The 18,336-nt window shown below is 33.7% G+C and overlaps 2 protein-coding genes across 5 annotated transcripts in view; both read right to left on the bottom strand.

The window, feature by feature from the left end:
• Window positions 1–7,707, bottom strand: part of LOC106666797 — a 65,044-nt gene extending 57,337 nt beyond the window's left edge. For 2 of the 4 annotated variants that reach the window (XM_024230235.1, XM_024230234.1), the window contains exon 1: window positions 7,366–7,701. The gene's annotated coding sequence lies outside the window, so the exon portion shown is untranslated. Of the gene's footprint in view, window positions 1–7,365 lie in introns of all 4 variants that reach the window. The other 2 variants (XM_024230236.1, XM_024230233.1) reach the window with 2 other exon arrangements.
• A 2,220-nt stretch (window positions 7,708–9,927) lies between these two features.
• On the bottom strand, window positions 9,928–18,295 carry LOC106666692 (serine/threonine-protein kinase Nek7-like). The gene is made up of 5 exons (XM_014394048.2): window positions 17,955–18,295; window positions 11,838–12,057; window positions 11,582–11,784; window positions 11,409–11,522; window positions 9,928–10,263 (listed from the first exon to the last, which is right to left on the bottom strand). The coding sequence occupies exons 1-5, from the start codon at window positions 18,117–18,119 to the stop codon at window positions 10,150–10,152; spliced, it is 816 nt and encodes a 271-aa protein (XP_014249534.1). The 5' UTR covers window positions 18,120–18,295; the 3' UTR covers window positions 9,928–10,149.
• Window positions 18,296–18,336: the final 41 nt, after the last annotated feature.

The raw sequence follows: 18,336 nt of genomic DNA, 5'->3' as shown, positions 1-18,336 counted from the left end.
ATTATTCAAAAATTAAGCACTGGGCATTGTTTAAACAATATTGATGGACTTAAGGTCTATTTTATTAAAGTTAATAAATAGATTAATAATGGAGCAAAAGTTTTTTTGGAAGGTTTTCAACCCTCTGTCCGATGTAAATTGGAACGCTCCTTTATCCAAAACCTATTATTATTAAATGGGGCACGTGGCTAAAAGGTGGGTTACTTTAAGAGATATTCCATAAACGACAATGCCGATTTATGAGATGTACTATAAATACAATATGTTAAAACAATTTTAAACATCACGTCGATAGGCTCTGATACATCTAAGAAACTTAACAAAATTCTACATAGCATTATTCTTCTTGGCCAAGGCTAAGGTAATCAATGATCAATTTAATCCTTTAAATTCCGCAAGTTAAAATTTTAAGAAGGCAAGTTTTTTTCTTGTTCCGGACTAAAGATATAACGTACTAACAGTAACTTTTAGAATAATGTTAATTTGGGAAGCATTTTCTAATGAAGAAATTCGACTGAATGGGGATTCTTTATTGCTAATATGTTTAGCAAAAGGCCGATTAAACTGGATTCGAATTTTTTCCTAGCTTCAAATTATTCCTGCTAATGTCTAATGTTAATATCATTCAACACATTACATTATATTTTTCGTGTAACTGAATGTATATGGCAGGATTTTAATATTCAACTTTGTTATGATTTTTACGTAAGGCATTGGTTGAAATAAAAAAGTCAGTGTCACGAGCGGGATTCGAACCCACGATGTTCGGCTAAATACGCCTCTGCTGTACCACTTGAGCTATCGTGACTTCGATCCACTCGGACACCAACATCCTATCTCAACCCAACTTTCGAATTTTCCCTCCTTTTTGCCATTGTTTTCGACACGCCATTTGAAAAAAAATGACACGATAGCTCAAGTGGTATTGAGCCGAAGGTCGTGTGTTCGAATCCCGCTCGTGACACTGACTTTTTTATCTCAGCCAATACCTTACATAAAGATTAATTAATTGAAAGAAGTTATTTGGTCAATCGGACCACGAACTCTAACGGATTTGTTATGATTGCACGAATTGTACCTACTTTTGGATTGAAAGTCGTATAATATTGTCTCATTAAACTAAAAAATATTCCAATTGATATTAGTCTCAATTAATTACTTGAGCATGACGACCTGACCGTGTGAGGGAGCAGATGTCAGAGAAGCCGACTACAAACGGGAAAATCTAATGACGCTTTCGAATAGATTTTGAACCATTGAAGGTGATTCAAGTTGTGTGTTCCGCGAACCAACAATGGCAAATATCTGAACAGGCACGTGTAAAATGCTGACGGCCTTCGCTTATCGATTAGGAAAAAGGTTTCTTCCAGATGATGATGCTGCAAAAATTGACATCAACCTGAGTCTGGCACATGATAAAAATACCTAAAAGGATTTTGAGTGTGGGAAGGTTTTGCCTGTATGTTCATGTAAGCAACTTCGCTTTGTTCAAAAAAGTAAATAAACTATTATTTTATCTGTTGTTTGGTTTTTCAATATCATCAGGGTCTGACTAACTTCGCTGCTTCGGTCTGACAGACGCGTTTCGGAATGTTCAGGCAACCAAAACCAAACCGACCACTGAAGACGAAACCGTTCGACCAAATTACAAGTTCATCGTGTGAATCTGTAACAAAACAATTTTGCTTCAATATTCAAACTAAGCAAGAATGAGAGTTATTTTGCGATCTAGAGGGGCAGGATTTCCCAATCTGCAATTCATCACCATGCAGCCTTCAAGAAAAATTCTGACGATTTACTTAAGACAGCCAGGTCATGTATAACTTCACAAGGCAATATTATCAGAACAGCGAAAAATTGTCAAAGCAAAATAATTTCATTAGTTGTTTTTCAAAGAGTAACTTATCTTATGTATACGTTTATGTATATTGTTGATAATTTCAACTGTCTTTTGCCAATTTCCAATTAGAACAGCTACAGATTCTCAAAGCAAAATAATTTATTCGAGTGCTTTTCAAAGAGCAAACTTTTCTTATGTATTCGTTTATGTACCTCGTTGAAATTTCAACAGTTTTTTTGCCAATTTCCAATTAGAACAGCTACAGATTCTCAAAGCAAAATAATTTCATCGAGTGCTTTCAAAAAGCATACTTTTCTTATGTATACGTTTATGTATACTGTTGATAATTTCAACTGTCTTTTGCCGATTTTCAATTGGAACAGCTACAGATTCTCAAAGCAAAATAAGTTTTCGATTGCTTTTCAAAGAGCAAACCTTTCTTATGTATATGTAATGTTGATAATTTCAACTGGAATTGGAACAGCTATAGTTGTACTGCGATTAAATGATTTGGAAGTGTACAATGCAGTTTTAGATTTTCTAAGGGGGGCTTAAACCAGGAAGGGAAACATTGGCTCGAAAAGAAGCAAAGGGAAAAAGACCAGCTATAGATTCTGAAAACAAAATAAGGCCAAAAAATTATCCCATAACCTTTCGAAGAGAAAGAATATCTTATATCTCATTCATACGTACATTTATATCATTGACTGTAATTTTAACTAACGACTTTAACCAATTTTCCATCCGAACAGTATAACTTTTCAAAGGCAAATAATTCAAAATAATTTTAACGACTGGAATAAACATTTTTGTCAAAACTGGTTACAGTTTTTATTACAAAAAACTATCGGTTCGAACTATGCATATCAGAACTATTGAGATAACAGAAAAGAATAACTTTACTTAAACAAGTTTAACTCCAGGACCCCTCACTCCAATCTGGTTATAGCTAGTGCTTCTATAAACAAATGGTGTCTTGGAATTTTTAACTTTTTAAAAATTCCTTGATAAATCAGCTAACCAAAATCAAGTTTAACAAAATATCACAGCAAATGAGATTAAAAATGCAGTATTTGGCTAGACCGATTTCAATCAAATTGCGTGATTTCAACCGCAAAATTGGTTTATATCTGGGAATGACTAATACCGAGATAATAAAGGTATTTCTTTATTGTTTAATAGCATGGCTCCAATTTTTTCTCACTAGACTTTCCATTATACAGACTTTATAACGAGGTTTGTAAGAGCACAACATAAAAATCAAGATGCACTGGGAAAGAAGTGATTGGAAAGACAATATTTGTAAAGCCCATTAGACTGCAATTAGTATGATACTTTAAATTTTTTCGCCACTTTTCTTGTGATATCTTGCAAAGTTTTTGTTCTTCGTGCTTTATATATAAATTTTAAAGTTTTTTTTTATTATTAGAAAGCAAAACCAAAATTTATAAAGGCAGATAAACAAGACCCAATTTAACAACACGGAGTATCACATTTTCAAATGTAGACGTTTATCGGCAATACTTTGATACATCATCGGACCTGAAGATAGTCTTGGGGCATTAGGGCATACGGATTAATTTGATTCAAGCGTTTTTCACCTTTGACAATATCTTTATGATAAACCAAATCGGATTTAATATTAATTTATTGCTTGTTTTAATATACAAATCTCGTTATAGAACCCTGAACCATTGACTCTTCAAATACTCATTGATAGACCGACTACAAAAAAAATTATATTATAAAAAAAAGTGTCGTTACAAGTGCAATCAATAATGCAATCTGGATAACTAAAAGAAATATTTTGAAAGCTTGTATCTTGTAAAAGTCATTTCATTTTCAACTTTTTACCCTTTAGGTTTGTCTCATTCTAGCCATTTCTCTATCCATATCTTGCACAGTATGGAACATTCCATAATAAATAATTAGAGAATGTTTAATTGAGCAGCTTATAAAGAGGTAAAGAGATAATTTAAAGACAGTTTTATAAGCAAGATCAAATAGTGCAACATGGGGTAATCCTCAACAATACACTTTTCTTCCTTAATCCGGCTTTTGGTTAGACTGATTTTAAAAAAAACCTTTTGTCTAAAATTTGTTTTCTCTTCAGTTTGATCTCGTTCTAACCATTTTTCTGGCACAGCAGTGGAACATTCCAAAATAAACAATTAGAGAATGTTTATTTAAGCTTGTGAGAATGTAAGGCAATAATTTAAAGTTAGTTTTATAAACAAGTCCTAAACCAACATGGATTAATACTTAACAATGGCATTCTAATCCGTAATCCTGCTTTTGGTCAGACAAATTTCAATCAATTTACGTGATTTCATCCGGAATATAGTTTTATATCTGGAAGAAATGACTAATGCCGAGATTAAAAAAAAAGGTGTTTTTACTTGTTTCGTTATTAGAAAGTGTGTAAAATTTGCCCTACAGCTTTGTGCGATCAAAGTTCGGTAGTAAGATTTCCATTTAAGGATCGTAGGCCGAAATTTTCAAGTTTTTTTTTGTATTTTTCATTTTGTACAATATTTTCAAGACTACAGCTGAAAAAAAAAACAACGTAAAACTTGATAAACTCAACTCCGTGACCCCTCGACCTGCTTATAAACTATGGAACATTTTACAATAAACAATTCAATAAAGAGAAAATGTTAAGACTGATAAGGAAGACACAAGTTAGCAACATGGAGTAAAATTTTACAATGGCATTTTCCCTTAAACTCAAAAACTTCCGATCTTTGGTTTTATTGGCAAAATTATTAAAATAATTTGTTTCAATCGTTTTACCCTATCCCACCCTTTGATAATTAATAAAACAAAGCACATTTAATAAACTTCTGGTTTTTTTTTGTTTTTTTTGGTGTGTGTAATTTTTATGACTATGTAAATTAACAAACAGTTGTTCATTTTGTCCAGTATTTTCAACACCACAAAATTACATAAACAATCGATTAACTCAACTCCACGACCTCTCAGGGTTTTTAAATGTTTTTATTAGAGATGCGGTCGGGTTTGATGTAGGTTTCAGAAAAACATTTTCTTTATCGTGCCAACGTTTCGATCTTTATTGAGATCATCTTCAGGGCCTGGGATTTACAATGTTTACATTTAACAAATACTTTTATGATGTGGAAAAGTGAATTTATACAATGCAAAATATATTTTATATTCAAACAAAGTATTTCTACTCACTCAAAGTGTGTTGCTTTTCTCACTTCAAAGAAGCCGACGCCTTACACAAAATTGTCTTTTATATACCGACTTCCTTCCCCACCCCTTCAAAACCAAACATATATAAACATAAAACAGCAAAATCTCACTGGCACTCTCAACACGACACGCAAGGATGGCACAATTACACAGAAGACAAACACTTTGAGTGAGTAGAAATACTTTGTTTGAATATAAAATATATTTTGCATTGTATAAATTCACTTTTCCACATCCTAAATGTATTTGTTAAATGTAAACATTGTTTGTAAATCCCAGGCCCTGAAGATGATCTCAATAAAAGATGGAAACGTTGGCACGATAAAGAAAATGTTTTTCTGAAACCTACATCACACCCGACCGCATCTCACGATATCTGAATAACTATCCATTAACGGTCACTAATCTCTACACGTTTTTATTAGAAGGCAAAAGGAAAATGTTAAGACTGATAAGGAAATCCCAAGTTTGCAACATGGACTAACATTTAACACTGCGAATTTTTGCATACAAAAACATTTGCACTTGGCTTTCATTGATAAACCGAGTAAACTTAATTTGTCTAAATATTTTAATCCGACGCATTGATAATTAATAAATCAAAGCACACATAATAAACTTATGAGATTCTCGAGAATGCTTACAAGTTGTGGAACATTCGACAATAAATAATTAGAATAAGTCTCATTACAAAACATGTTTTTTTATTTAATAAGACGGCAAAAGGAAAATTTAAAGACTGATAAGGAAGAAGACCCAATTTAGTTGTAATGGAGTAATACCACTTAACAACATTTTCCCTTAAACTCAAAAACAACTGATCTTTGGTTTCATTGCCAAACCTACAAAAATGGACTTGTTTCAATCTTTTAATCCGATCCCACCTATTGGCAATTAATTAATTTACAAAAAAAATTATGAAGGTGAGGTGAGTATGCAGAATCATTTTTTGTAAACGATGGTCAGAGACTAAGGCTTTCGAGTCATGTCGAGAGACGTTTGTAACTCCTTCAAACTGATGATAGTTTAATGCTAGAAAACCGGACGTTCGAAACAACAAATCTATGCGTAGAATCACTTAAAAAAATGCCAAATGGAATTTTTTCAGTCTGTTAATCCGATCCCACCCAGTAATATTTAATAAAACAAAACACACACAAACTTTTTTTTAATTTTTACGACTGTACTTAGATTTACAAACACTTGGCTCATTTTGTACAATATTTTCAACACTACAGCAGAAAAAAATTACTTAAAAAGTTGATTAACTCAACTCCATGACCCGTTAATGTGCTTATAAATTGTGGGATATTCCACAATAAATAATTCGATAGAGTTTCATTTAACGTATGTACATGTATATTTCATTTTTTATTAAAAAGCAAAAGGAAAATTTAAAGACTATAAGCAGGAGCCAATTTAGCAACATGGAGTAATACTTAAAGATGACATTTTCCCTTAAGCACAAAAACATCTGATCTCTGGTTTTATTGCCAAACATATTAAAATGGTTTGTTTCAATCTTTTAATCTGATCCCACCCATTGGCAATTAATAAATTCGGTTTTTTAAGACTTACAATGCATGTCGAGAGACGTGCTTGTAGCTCTTTCAAACCGATGATCGTTTAATGCTCGAAATCCGTTTCGTTGTAAACAACAAATCTATGAGTAGAATCACTTACAAAAAATGCCATTTTTTAACCACATAAACATTTGATCTTTGACTTCATTGATAAACCGATTAAAATGGATTTGTTTCAATCGTTTAATCCGATTAAAATCCCTGATAATCAAATAAAACAAGGACACTTTTTCCCCCTTTTTTATGGCTAGCCTGATGTAAGTTAAATATCAGTGAAGTTAATTTTTAAGAAAACCATGACAAACCACAATTTTAATAAATAAAATGTAACCGACGGAATATTTAGGGTGTTCTTTCTTATAAAATTATTTCATTTTGTATTTATTTATGGACATGTGGAGGTAGAAATCAGTGGTCGATTACGCCTTCGTCGCCTTCCCCAAACGTAAACACGCTCTTTGCGTGGGCATGGCTCAATTAAAATAACGACTAGACTAAAATCACTGGACGAGTCAACTGTTTAACAAATAAACTTCAGCAAAATCCAAAATCGGTGTGGAATTTTTAGACAAAAAAAAATCGTGGCGTCAATCCTTTGTAATAATAATGAGTAATAAGCGAGTTGTTTTGTTGTGAAAGTAATAACAACAAAAAAGAAATTTGGATTTAAAAAAATAATTTAAAGAAATGTAAATGATAAATAACACAGGTGTAAAATTTACTCACCGTTATACGACGTGGATAGGGTCGTCGGGAGTGCAGGACCTCTCGTCACCAGGTACGAAGACAAAAGATCACATACTTTTTCATTATCAGACAACGCCGAGGTGTTGTAAAATGTATTGAAAACAAGCGAAATTCTACGGACCGGGGGAAAAACGTCGGCCGGATTTGTGGAAAACGCGTCCACGGTCAAAAAGAGCGGGCCCAAGACGGGGAGGAAAGCCGGAAAAGGCGAGCCGTAGCGGACCGACAAAACGAATCGAAAACAAGGAAGGAATTTCTGGTCAAAAACAGAAAAGGGAGAGGAGTCCGGACAGTGACTGGCTGCCGCCGAGGCCCGAGAAGCACGCCATCTGGACGGCCACGCGGTGCGGCAAAGACCCGTGGTGGGGCTTCGCGCCCTCTTCAAAACAACAATAGCAACAACAACAAAATCAGTACATAATTGGATAAGTAAAGAAACAACATTTAAAATTTCCGATTTTAAAGTAAATACCTTTAGATCTTTTTTTCAAGGGTAAAGAATTGTAGCACAGGAGCAGGAGGAGGATCGAATTAAGGAACTAGAAAAGTACTTTAAGCCAGAAGGCTGCAGTGCTTGTGGAATAAAAAATCCCACTTCCTATCCATCATCCCGGAAACATTTTTTACAACATCGTATAAAGTCTCATCAAACTATAAATGAGAGGAAGACCTCAGGAGAGCATCAGATACAATGATATGGTGTGGCCCATGATCCTGTATGCATGCCCCTCCTAGGGCCCGACATGTGTGACTAATGTCGCCAGGCTGCAGGTTATGCAGAACAAGTTTTTGAGGTTTGCAACTTACTTGCCCCGATATACACGCATATCGGAACTGCACAATGTGGCAACTAGGCAACTATTAAACTTTTTAAGCAATGCGATACTTGTACCCAGACAATCTGTTGCCAAATAGGCAACTATTGCTTGGACGACAGGCACATGCACAGGATAAAAAAGAATGCTCTCTTATAAATTGGCTAAATTAGCTGGGGTTTTAATCAATATTTTTCCCCTAGATAGAAAAATAATGTAAAAAATAAATTTTTGTTATATTCTAACTAGTCAGGGGAAGTGTCGCTAGACAGAAACTCCACTTTACTATTGTATATATTTGTAAGTAAAATTTTGTTCTGTTCAATGGTATGGTACACAGATGGCTCCAAAACAAATGAAGGAACCAGATTGGGTATTTTTTCTGCAAGCCCAAACCATGATCTCATTAGGGAAGGACACTTCGGTCTTTCAAGCAGAAATGCATGCCAACAATGCTTGTGCCCGGGAAAATCTTAAAAGAGGTTACACTGGCAAAAAAATCCTCATAAGATCTGATAGGCAAGCAGCCATTAAAGCATTAGAGTGTAAAAGAATCGCATCAAAATTAGTCAGTGAATGCATCCATATTCTCCAAAACATGGGAAAACACAACGACCTTGGATGCCAGGGCACAGAGGAATTTTGGGTAATGAGAAAGCAGACAGTCTGGCCAGAGTCGGATCTGCAAGACCATACATCGGATACGGAACCTTGGGATAACAAAAACAAATAGAGAATCTCTATCGCAAAATGGAACCAAACTAAACAAAAGAAGAAGCGGATAAAATCTAGACACAATAAACTTATGATGGAACAACACTCACCAATACTGGCAAACTCACTGCTGCAATAACAGAGGGCTAGACGCAGAGGAGTGATAGGCCTATGAATTGGTCCCTAGCATCTGAGAAAACATCTACACAACATGGGCATATGCAACGGTGATCCCATCTGCAGAGGAGGAACAGAACACATAGAAACCGCTACCCATATCATTTTTGAATGCGAAGCAATGGCTCAATGGAGATTTAACCTAAAATGCAGAAAAAATCTAGGGAATAAAATTGTAGCAGTGACCTGATATTTCTAAGAAGAAAGATTGAGTCTTTTGCATTGAACTAGGGAACTAGGAAGGTGCAATAGGCCAGAAGGCTGCAGTGCTGCCTAGTATTATCATTACAATTACCATCCTATCCATCATCAAACCCTCCTGTGTTCTGCTGGGTGATGAACCTGTAATTTTATTTTTAGGCTGCTTTTTACTTAACAACAAACTAACAAACAAAAAAAAGAAAAAAAGAAGAACCCATTTGTAAATATGTTGGGTTCAAATGCAGGACTGCTGGATTTGAACCCGGGACCTTTACCATCGTGGCCACCAATGTCCCTTAAAAGTTTAAATTTCAAGTTCAAATTAAGAAAAAAATCCTATTTAACTGTATTGATCTTACTGAATTAAATAGATTTAATTTTAGTTGTTCTGTCATTGAAACCGCTTAGGTTGATGAACTGTATGATTTAAAAATTATGTTTCTCCTTTCACCTAAAGCCCAGAAAAAACAACAATAGTTTTAGTTACATTTAAAATTCCATAGAATTATGACCAAAATGATTAATGCTTGCCAAAATTTTCTTTCCAAGAGGGGTGAAATAAAATAACATAAATTTCTATCATAAAAAAAGGTTTAAATTCAGTAGTTTAGTAACAGGATAAATAAATCAAGGCTAAAAATTAACTCGTTTATTATGGTTTATGCTTTCAATAATAACACATTAGAAATTGTGAATTTCACGGTTGAATAGTTTTGACACAGCGCATTTCATTTGAATAGACAAAAACCAACGAAGAAAAATTATTAAGGAAGATCTTTAACAATTTCAAAAATAGAATATATTATTTGTTTCAAAAAAATATGTACAATATTAAAAATTAATTATTAAAATGGTCTTAAAGAGCCAAATTGGGCATGGCTGTCATGCTAAGTGCTACATCATAAACATAAGATATATCTGGGCGATCATGTGGCCTGGGCTGCAGGCATTCATCCACCAAAAGCCTCAGCTAAAACAAATTTGTAAATATATTATCAATCACTGGATAATAATGTGTATTTTTTTTTAATAAATACATATAGTGGAAAATCGATTATTTTTATAGAAAAAAGACCGACAAGGTGATTAAGGCCGGGGGACTTCCACCTACTGGACTAATAAAAATTGGGTCCTCTGATGCTAAAAATGAAAAAAAAATTAAAAGAAAATACAGCATCACTGGGCCAGAAGAGAAGACAGAGAAGCTCTTGTGCATCAAGAGCACTGTCATTAGGTGACTCGGAGGACCTGACTCATAGCAGAAGGGTCATCCTCACAAAATTAAGAATAGGCCATGTGATGTATCAACATCACACAGATAAATAATTAAGGTTTTTAGTTGAGATAAAAACCTTAAATATTTGTAATATTAATTGGTCAAGCGGACCACGAAATTAGTGAATTTATTCACACAGACACTTACTTTTGGGTCCAAACCCATTTGCTCAATGTGTCCCACTTAATTGAAGGCTACAATTCCTTGGCTCTATATAGAGAGTGTGTAGGAATGCCGCCAGATATGAGAATTATGCTTGAGCACAGCAGCAAGTATCTAGTCCCCTGTATCAAATCTTCGGGGAAACACGGTTGTTTTATTGTACACTGAGAGTAAAAAGTGACGACTTTTAATAGTGTTAATTTAACTCTAAGTAGAATACATCGAATACGAACTACTGAACTACAATTTATCACTCTTTTTAATTGACAGAATTAATGCTATATATCAGATCTTGAATCATTCAATCAATACTCAGTGTAAAAATTATCATTAAACGTCATCAATAATTACTTTATTGCATGTACAAAATAACCAATATAGCTAGTTAATGTTCTGTCAAATTTAGTTTAGCGATATTTAAATAGACAGCAGATTTTATGACATGTTAGAAATTTGGAAATGATTACAATCTTTAGTGAAATTATTTGGCAATTATAATAATTCTGAGACGCAATGGCAATCCAATCAAAAGAAGTGGTGGAGCTAACAAATATGGGAGTGTGTCCTTTCAAGATATTTGTTTATCTTAGACACCTCGAATATTTTAACAAGAAAATTTAAAGCTAATAATAATCATTGAAATAAATTGAGTCAAAATTTAATTTAATTTTACATACCTTTTTACTATAAATAGGTGATGGTATAGGTGGATAGTCTCCTCTTTCAATTTTTTTTGTTAAGGAATAAAGATTGAGTTTATTTTCATAGAAAGGAGTTTGCAGAGCTGCAAGCTAAAAATCAAACAAAAATATAAAAAAGCAGAATGGACAATTTTTAAAATTTGGCATACTTCGTAAAGCAAGCAGCCTAGGGACCAAATATCACTGTTGAAAGTGTAAGCTTCTTCATGAAGCCTCTCGGGCGACATGTAGTAGGGCGTTCCAACTAAACTTTGTGCGACTATTGTTTTCGCACTAAAAAATCTCCCAAGGCCCAGGTCACCTAGTTTCACCAGGCCCTCTCGTGTAACAAAGACGTTTGCAGGCTTGATATCTGCAAAAAAATAGTTTAAACGTTAAGCTTGTTTAATTGATAAATTGACTTGCCTCTGTGCATAACCCGCTTTGAGTGCATGTGGTGTAGCCCAGATGCAATTTGTACGAAATACTTCCAGATGGTCCTTTCTGGTACGAGCATCCTACGCCTCCTAAAATGCTTGAGCATCTGACTCAGGTCTCCAGCGTCTGCCAACTCGAGGACGATGTTGAGTTCATTCTCTTCTATGAACGATGTGAAGTATCGAATTATATTTGGATGGTCCAATTGCTGTTGAAAAATTGTACTGAAATTAGCTTAATTATAAAGTAAATCTGTTGAATCGGTAAGTGGATTGAGTATCTTTTAGTGCTTTTTGTGTTACCAAATTTTTAAGTTATTTTTGAATCAAGTAAGCACAAAGCTGTTTCCAATATCTTAAACAGTTTTAGCTTACTAGAAGGATGGTTTTTCATTTTTTTTTTTTTTTTTTTTTTAAATAAAAAAGAAATTTTATATTTTAGACTGCAAAATGCAATATTTATTTTAAAAAAGTATTTAATTTAATATTATTATGCTGTTTGGTTGAGTGTAAAATTTACTGTCATGAGTGGAACTCGAACCCATGACCTCTGGATCAGTACCCTTGAAATTTGACCACTTGAGCTATCTTCTACTCAAGTGGTAGAAGTACCGGGGTACTGATATGGTGGTTGTGGGTTTAAGACCTGTTTGTGCCATTTTATCAACTCAACCTAACTTTGCATTACAATTAAAGTAATTACTTTGATTAATAGGACCGACTAAAAGCATATAATAGATTATAAATGTTAAAATTGGTGGCATTGGCTTAGGCGTTGACACAGCGCTACCTACTGTAAGGTAAAGGTCCTGGGTTCGAATACAGAGCTGCTGGATTCCAAACCGACATACACAAATTTTTTTTAAATTGATTGTCATAGTCACAATTATTTTCTCGTCATCTCCTAATCAAAACTGAACATTATCAACTAGACAGAATTAGACAGAAGGCCATAATGATCATCTTGATCATTGCTTAAATTAATTTCTTTTTGTTGCCAAATCTTTCTTTACTATCATATTGACACTCAAATTATTTATAAACGTGTTAAGCAATAATAAACGTGGCAGCTTGGTAAATGGTAAATTTAATTGATCTTTATTATCAATTAATCATTTTTTATATCGAGGACTCATGTTTAATTACATCAATGTTATTAAAAAGGAAAAATAATTGAGACTTGAACAGTAAATCAAACGGTAACCTTCGTGGGTACATGAGTGCTCTTAGCAGTTTATCTTCATCTTACAGTTTTTTAATTCTAAAATTAATAAAATAATTTATTTCTTGGTGAATTATAAAAAAAAGTGTTTCATTTAAGGTTGAGAGTGTAAGGTAGGTTTAATCCCCTTAACTCAGCAATGTATTCCTGGATATGAAAGCAAAAATACAAATATGAATTAAAAAAAGGATGTTTTTTATTGACTTTTCATGTTCCTATTGGTGTGTAATAATAATTGTTCTTTTAGCCCAAGTGTAACTTTAAATTTTTTTTTATTTGTATGTCGAAAGCAGGGCATAGTTGCTTAATTTGTTTAACAACTCAATAAATTCTTTTGCTTGCGCCTTGTTCTTAAAATATCATAAGGCGGTGCTATTTTATTTTATGGTGTTGTCCTAATGTTCAGAAACAGGTTTTTCTTGATGTGTGTACTGATATTTTTATTTTATTTTTATTTTTTCACTTATTTCTGTTTTGTATGCAGGATAGAACAAAATGCAGCAAACTACATGGCTTGGGTGGAGAAAATTCTTATTAAAATTCATCACCTGCCTAAAAAATTTTGGCATAGGAGCTAATTTTCCTCATCTCAGAGACAAAGGAGTGTCGTAAAATTGTTGAAAAAATGAAAATTTTGTACGACATATTTGCTCAAAATATGTTTCTTGTGTGATAATTATCCAAAATTCTGGACATCCAACTCCCCCCCCCCCCAACTTACCTTTTTTTAGATTTTCATGCAAAATACTTGTTTTTTAAATTTTATTATGTATTAATTGTGAAAAATTCTTACTTCATTTGTTTAAATTATTTTTTAGTGTGACTCCCTGAGGTGTTGACCCTAGGGTCTACCTCACTGGAATTCAGCTATCCCATGTTGAGGTTGGGCCACTAAGACTCCTCCAGAGCCAAAGGCTCGGGAGGGTCTTTGCTATCCGCCCAATAGAGTTAGGCTCCAGGGGTTTTCAACAACTACGTCACCGAACACAAGGAAACTATAATCTAGCCTAAACTAACAAGCAGAAAACAATCTCACAAATAAATACATTCACATCTGTACCTATGCATTTTGTACTCATTCTGGTTGTTGGTGGAGTACTCTAGTAATAAGCTAATCAAAATTAAGGTCAATGGAGGAATATTTATAAAAGTTCTTTCCCTAATTTAAAAGTTCAGTCCAAAGAACTTTCATAAATATCCCTCCCTTGACCCTAAGCACACAGATGATGGTGACTACATTTCATGACCCTCAAACATGCACTCGCAAACACAGAACTACAAAATACAAACAAGGACAAACTATATACATACAACAAAAATTGAACCAGGGAACCCAGAAACGCACTACTATGCCTGAGAACCATTCTCATATCCAGCTATATGCCTGCACACTCCCTATATGGTGTCAAGGTATAACAAGCTTCTATTAATAAAAATGATAAAGGTAGGGTGAGTATGTTGTTTAATTTTTGAAAAACAAACTGTGAGTAAGAACTATCTTTGAAAAAAGATTAAGCTTTTATTATGTGGGACACATCGAGCAACCTTTCTCTGCATAAAGGGCATGTGTGCGAGCTTTCACTGAAATCTGAAAAGCAGGCATCTGTGTTTCAACCTCGTATGACTTATTATCATAATAATAATAATCATTATTACTTGTAACTTTAGGGAATAACAATGATTTTAAATTAATTTTATTGTTAAATTAAGCCCTTATTAGACAAAAGAGTGAAAATATTATTTTTTCACAATGATTCTTTATGTCGCTTGATTTGTTTATAATTTTATTCTCAGAGATAAAAAATTTCCAAAAAGTGGCACTTCATATAAACAGTTATAGTCAAGATTTAAAAAAATATCTTCTATAAAAAATTCAAGTTTGTAAAATTATAAAAATTAAACAAATCAATTTAAAAAAATCCTTAAATCGGAAAAGGTAAATATCTATGCCAGAAGGGATGTATCACAATAAATCGTCCTGTAATCAAGATGGTCGTCCATTTTGGAAAGACAAATGTCATGGCAGTCCATAATTTCAGGGGAAGCTCTTATTGCACAATTGCAGCTTTTAATGAACGAGAATAGAATTTTTAATGAAAAGTTAGATGTAATTATTTATTTCTTGTTATTTTATGAAAGAAAAATTATCATACAATGGCAAATAAAAACGTACGAATTTTTCGTTTTGTCGTTTTTAAAAGTTCGACCGTTTTTGTCAAACTAATCTTGTTTTGTTCAGAAATAAACCAAAAAGACAAAGTTACACTTTTTTTATTACGTTTTATTTATATTTTTATTGCCACGTGCGGCCCAAGAAAGGAGGGAATAAATCACATTTGCATTTGTGCACAATTCAAATGGCCTTCGGTTCAGCCTTCCTTTCCAACTCCTGTCCGAATGTGTGCTCTTAAAATAACGGCATTTTAGTACGTTCAACAATCAAAAAGAGGAAAGTCTAAGTTTCTTTTCTTCACTGGCCCCTTTTCATCCAAGATCATTAACGAGTAAACTTCGTATAAGTAAACAAATAGAAAGAAGGTACGAAAAAACCGAATTCAAGTTAACATCGTCAGATGAACATGTTGATTTTGTTTTGTTATAAAATATTAAATTACATGTCCAGGGAAAAGAATAAATTCCCAGCTTTAGAAACTTTTTTATAGTAACGGCTGAACTTATGTACTTATATTTGTTTGGTACTTACTTGAAATTGCTACAGCTGTAATTAATTATACTGGTGCTGTCACTCTTATTTTCCGAAATATTGATTTGCTGACATTTGCTATTTTTTCCCAAATATTTTTGTGTGCTCTCTATGTGTTGCTTGAAATCTTTGCTTCTATGTGAAAGCGAGAAATCTTTCCTTATAGATCCTATCTAAGCTGGAGTCTTACAAGGTCGTGCCCTGCCTCCATCCTTTGTGGATAGCTCTCCGACACTTCTGTTCTTACCTTTGCTGAACACAACAATTTACTCTTCTAACACTTTAATTTATTCCCATTTTTATTTGATCAGCAACATCTTTATTTGATAGGTCAATGGTTCAGAGCTAAGAGGAATAAACTAAAGACCAACAAATCTACTTTCTACTGGAATCGATGTGGGATACATCAAGACCTCGACAGGCGACTAACGTGTAATCCACATACCAGACTTAAAAGACTAGAGCTGATGAAACGTTACAAAACTTTTTGAAGACCGATTGACAAAACATAAAATCCACTAACAAACTTCTATGTTACAATAGTATCCAAAAACCGATCTGGGCTTATGGTCTGGAACATTTGGATTCTGTGAAGCGTTCAAACATTCAGCAATATCCAAAATCCTTAAGGAATTCAGCTCTTCTCCAATGTGACCATTCACAATGGCCTTTATATACCCTTCGTACACGACGCCATCCTATCCAGCTATCGCAAATTACACAAATCACTCCCAGTCAACATTAAATCACTCATCCAACAGCTCTCATCTCGCCGAATCCCTTCAAATCTTCTAGGTAGGCTAAAGCCCTACAGGTAGGGTAATGGCCTTCAGATCTATCTAGGATGATAGATATATCTATCTATTGAAAGTGAGATGTTTTACGATTTGTAATGCTTACCATTACCCAATGGTAGCTTCTCTACTCTATTTTTGCTAATATATATTGTCAGTTGTTTTGCTTAAACAAATATTGAAAAGTCTTTCTTATTTGGAGATTCAAATCTCTCTACAACACTTTAAATAACATTTCGATTGAACATCAATTTTTATGATTTTTAAGAAAATTATCTGTAACTTGTAAGTTAAAAAATTGGTTACAATTCGCCACTTTCTGTGAAAAAGTTTTAAATGAGTAAAATAAATTCGTAATTTGTGAGTTTTTCACTCGAGGTGATGGCAGTAGTTGGGGGTCGTTTCCGATCTTCCCGGTCCGCCTGTACTCGCTCTTTTGAAGCCGCGATCTGGACACACCAAAAACATCGAGTATACGATACGGAGGGTAGGTCTGAAACGACCAAACTACAAACGTTTTATTTGCAAAAAACTTTTTTGCAAGGTTTGGGCAGTTAAAACTGCGCCTGCTATTTATCCAAACAGATATGCCATGAATAATAAACGCATTATTGATTTAATTATATTTAATAAAGTAATAATCATGATAACATTTTCACATTTCTTTAAACGCAGATGATTATCAATGCGAGTAATAAATTAATAACGGGGAAACCGGTTTCAATTAAGCAAACAATTTAAAAAATTTCTTTTTAGTTTGGTAGAATTATTTATTTTCGGGCGTTTTGATTACGTTTTAAACTTCAGAATAATTATATTTTTATAATTTTAAATGTCTACTGGTCGTTAACATGTCAGCTAGGGGTCAACGTTTACCTGGTTGAAGAACTTCAGGTATTGGGTTTGAAAAATGACTATTAAATTTTTTTGTTGTTTCGAAAGCGTAATTTCTCAGCTAGTGAGAAGTAATCTGTAGCATTTTTTATTTTGAAGATCATTTGAGAGGGATTAATTAATAAAATCCGTTTCTAATAAACTGATAGTAGGTAAAATATGAATAAGCATAAATAGTTGATTGTTTTTCTTTTTCTAACTCTAATGGTTTTATATTGAATTTTAAATTTTTGATCTCTTGTATTTTGACTTTCTAAATGACAGTAATTGATAAAAATATTTTTCGAATTTGAAACTAGTATTTATGCTGTATTGTTGTGTTAACATTTCGACAAGGTGGGATCTGTCACGTGATAAATAATGAAGAAAGTCTTCAAAAGATACCAGTGTCAATAGCATATTTATTTGTTTGTAGAAATTCGTGAATTGACAAGGAATAAAAAAAGTGTCAATAGCTCAAAGAATTTCTAGGCGGTACTTTTATATGCTCACCTGTAGAAGACTTATTTCTTTGAGGCAGTCCATCCTGGCGTCTGGGCTTATCATGCTCTGGATCTGTATTTTTTTAATAGCTACCAACTTGTTGTGTTCCGTCGACCTGGCTCTGTATACGACCGAAAACTGCCCCTTGCCGATTACCCCCTCGATCTGGTACATCTTCGCGACTTCGCCCCTCAGCCGCGACTAGAACTGCTTGCCAAGAAGAAAGCGAGGGTGGAAATCGATTAATCGATTTTTCTGGGCATGTCCAGCAGAGTTTTGATTATCACGATCGTCGATTTGTTTGCTATGGTCGGGAAACTAACGATGACTGGTCATGTTAAAAAAAAAGGCATCGAAACAGTCGCACACGATAGGACTATAGGAGCAAAGG

The sequence above is a fragment of the Cimex lectularius genome, unplaced genomic scaffold, assembly GCF_000648675.2.
Source record: "Cimex lectularius strain Harlan isolate CLEC.00 unplaced genomic scaffold, Clec_2.1 scaffold2, whole genome shotgun sequence".
Taxonomy (NCBI): domain Eukaryota; kingdom Metazoa; phylum Arthropoda; class Insecta; order Hemiptera; family Cimicidae; genus Cimex; species Cimex lectularius.
Note: the sequence above shows the minus strand (reverse complement) of the source record. Positions and strands in the feature narration are given on the sequence as shown.

Coding starts and splice junctions, on each gene's coding strand:
- LOC106666692 (XM_014394048.2), bottom strand. CDS start 18,119: ATGTACCAGATCGAGGGGGTAATCGGCAAGGGGCAGTTTTCGGTCGTA. Junction 11,785..11,837: donor AAAGCGGGTTATGCACAGAG/GCAAGTCAATTT, acceptor ATTTTTTTGCAG/ATATCAAGCCTGCAAACGTC. Junction 11,523..11,581: donor TAGGCTGCTTGCTTTACGAA/GTATGCCAAATT, acceptor TTTGATTTTTAG/CTTGCAGCTCTGCAAACTCC.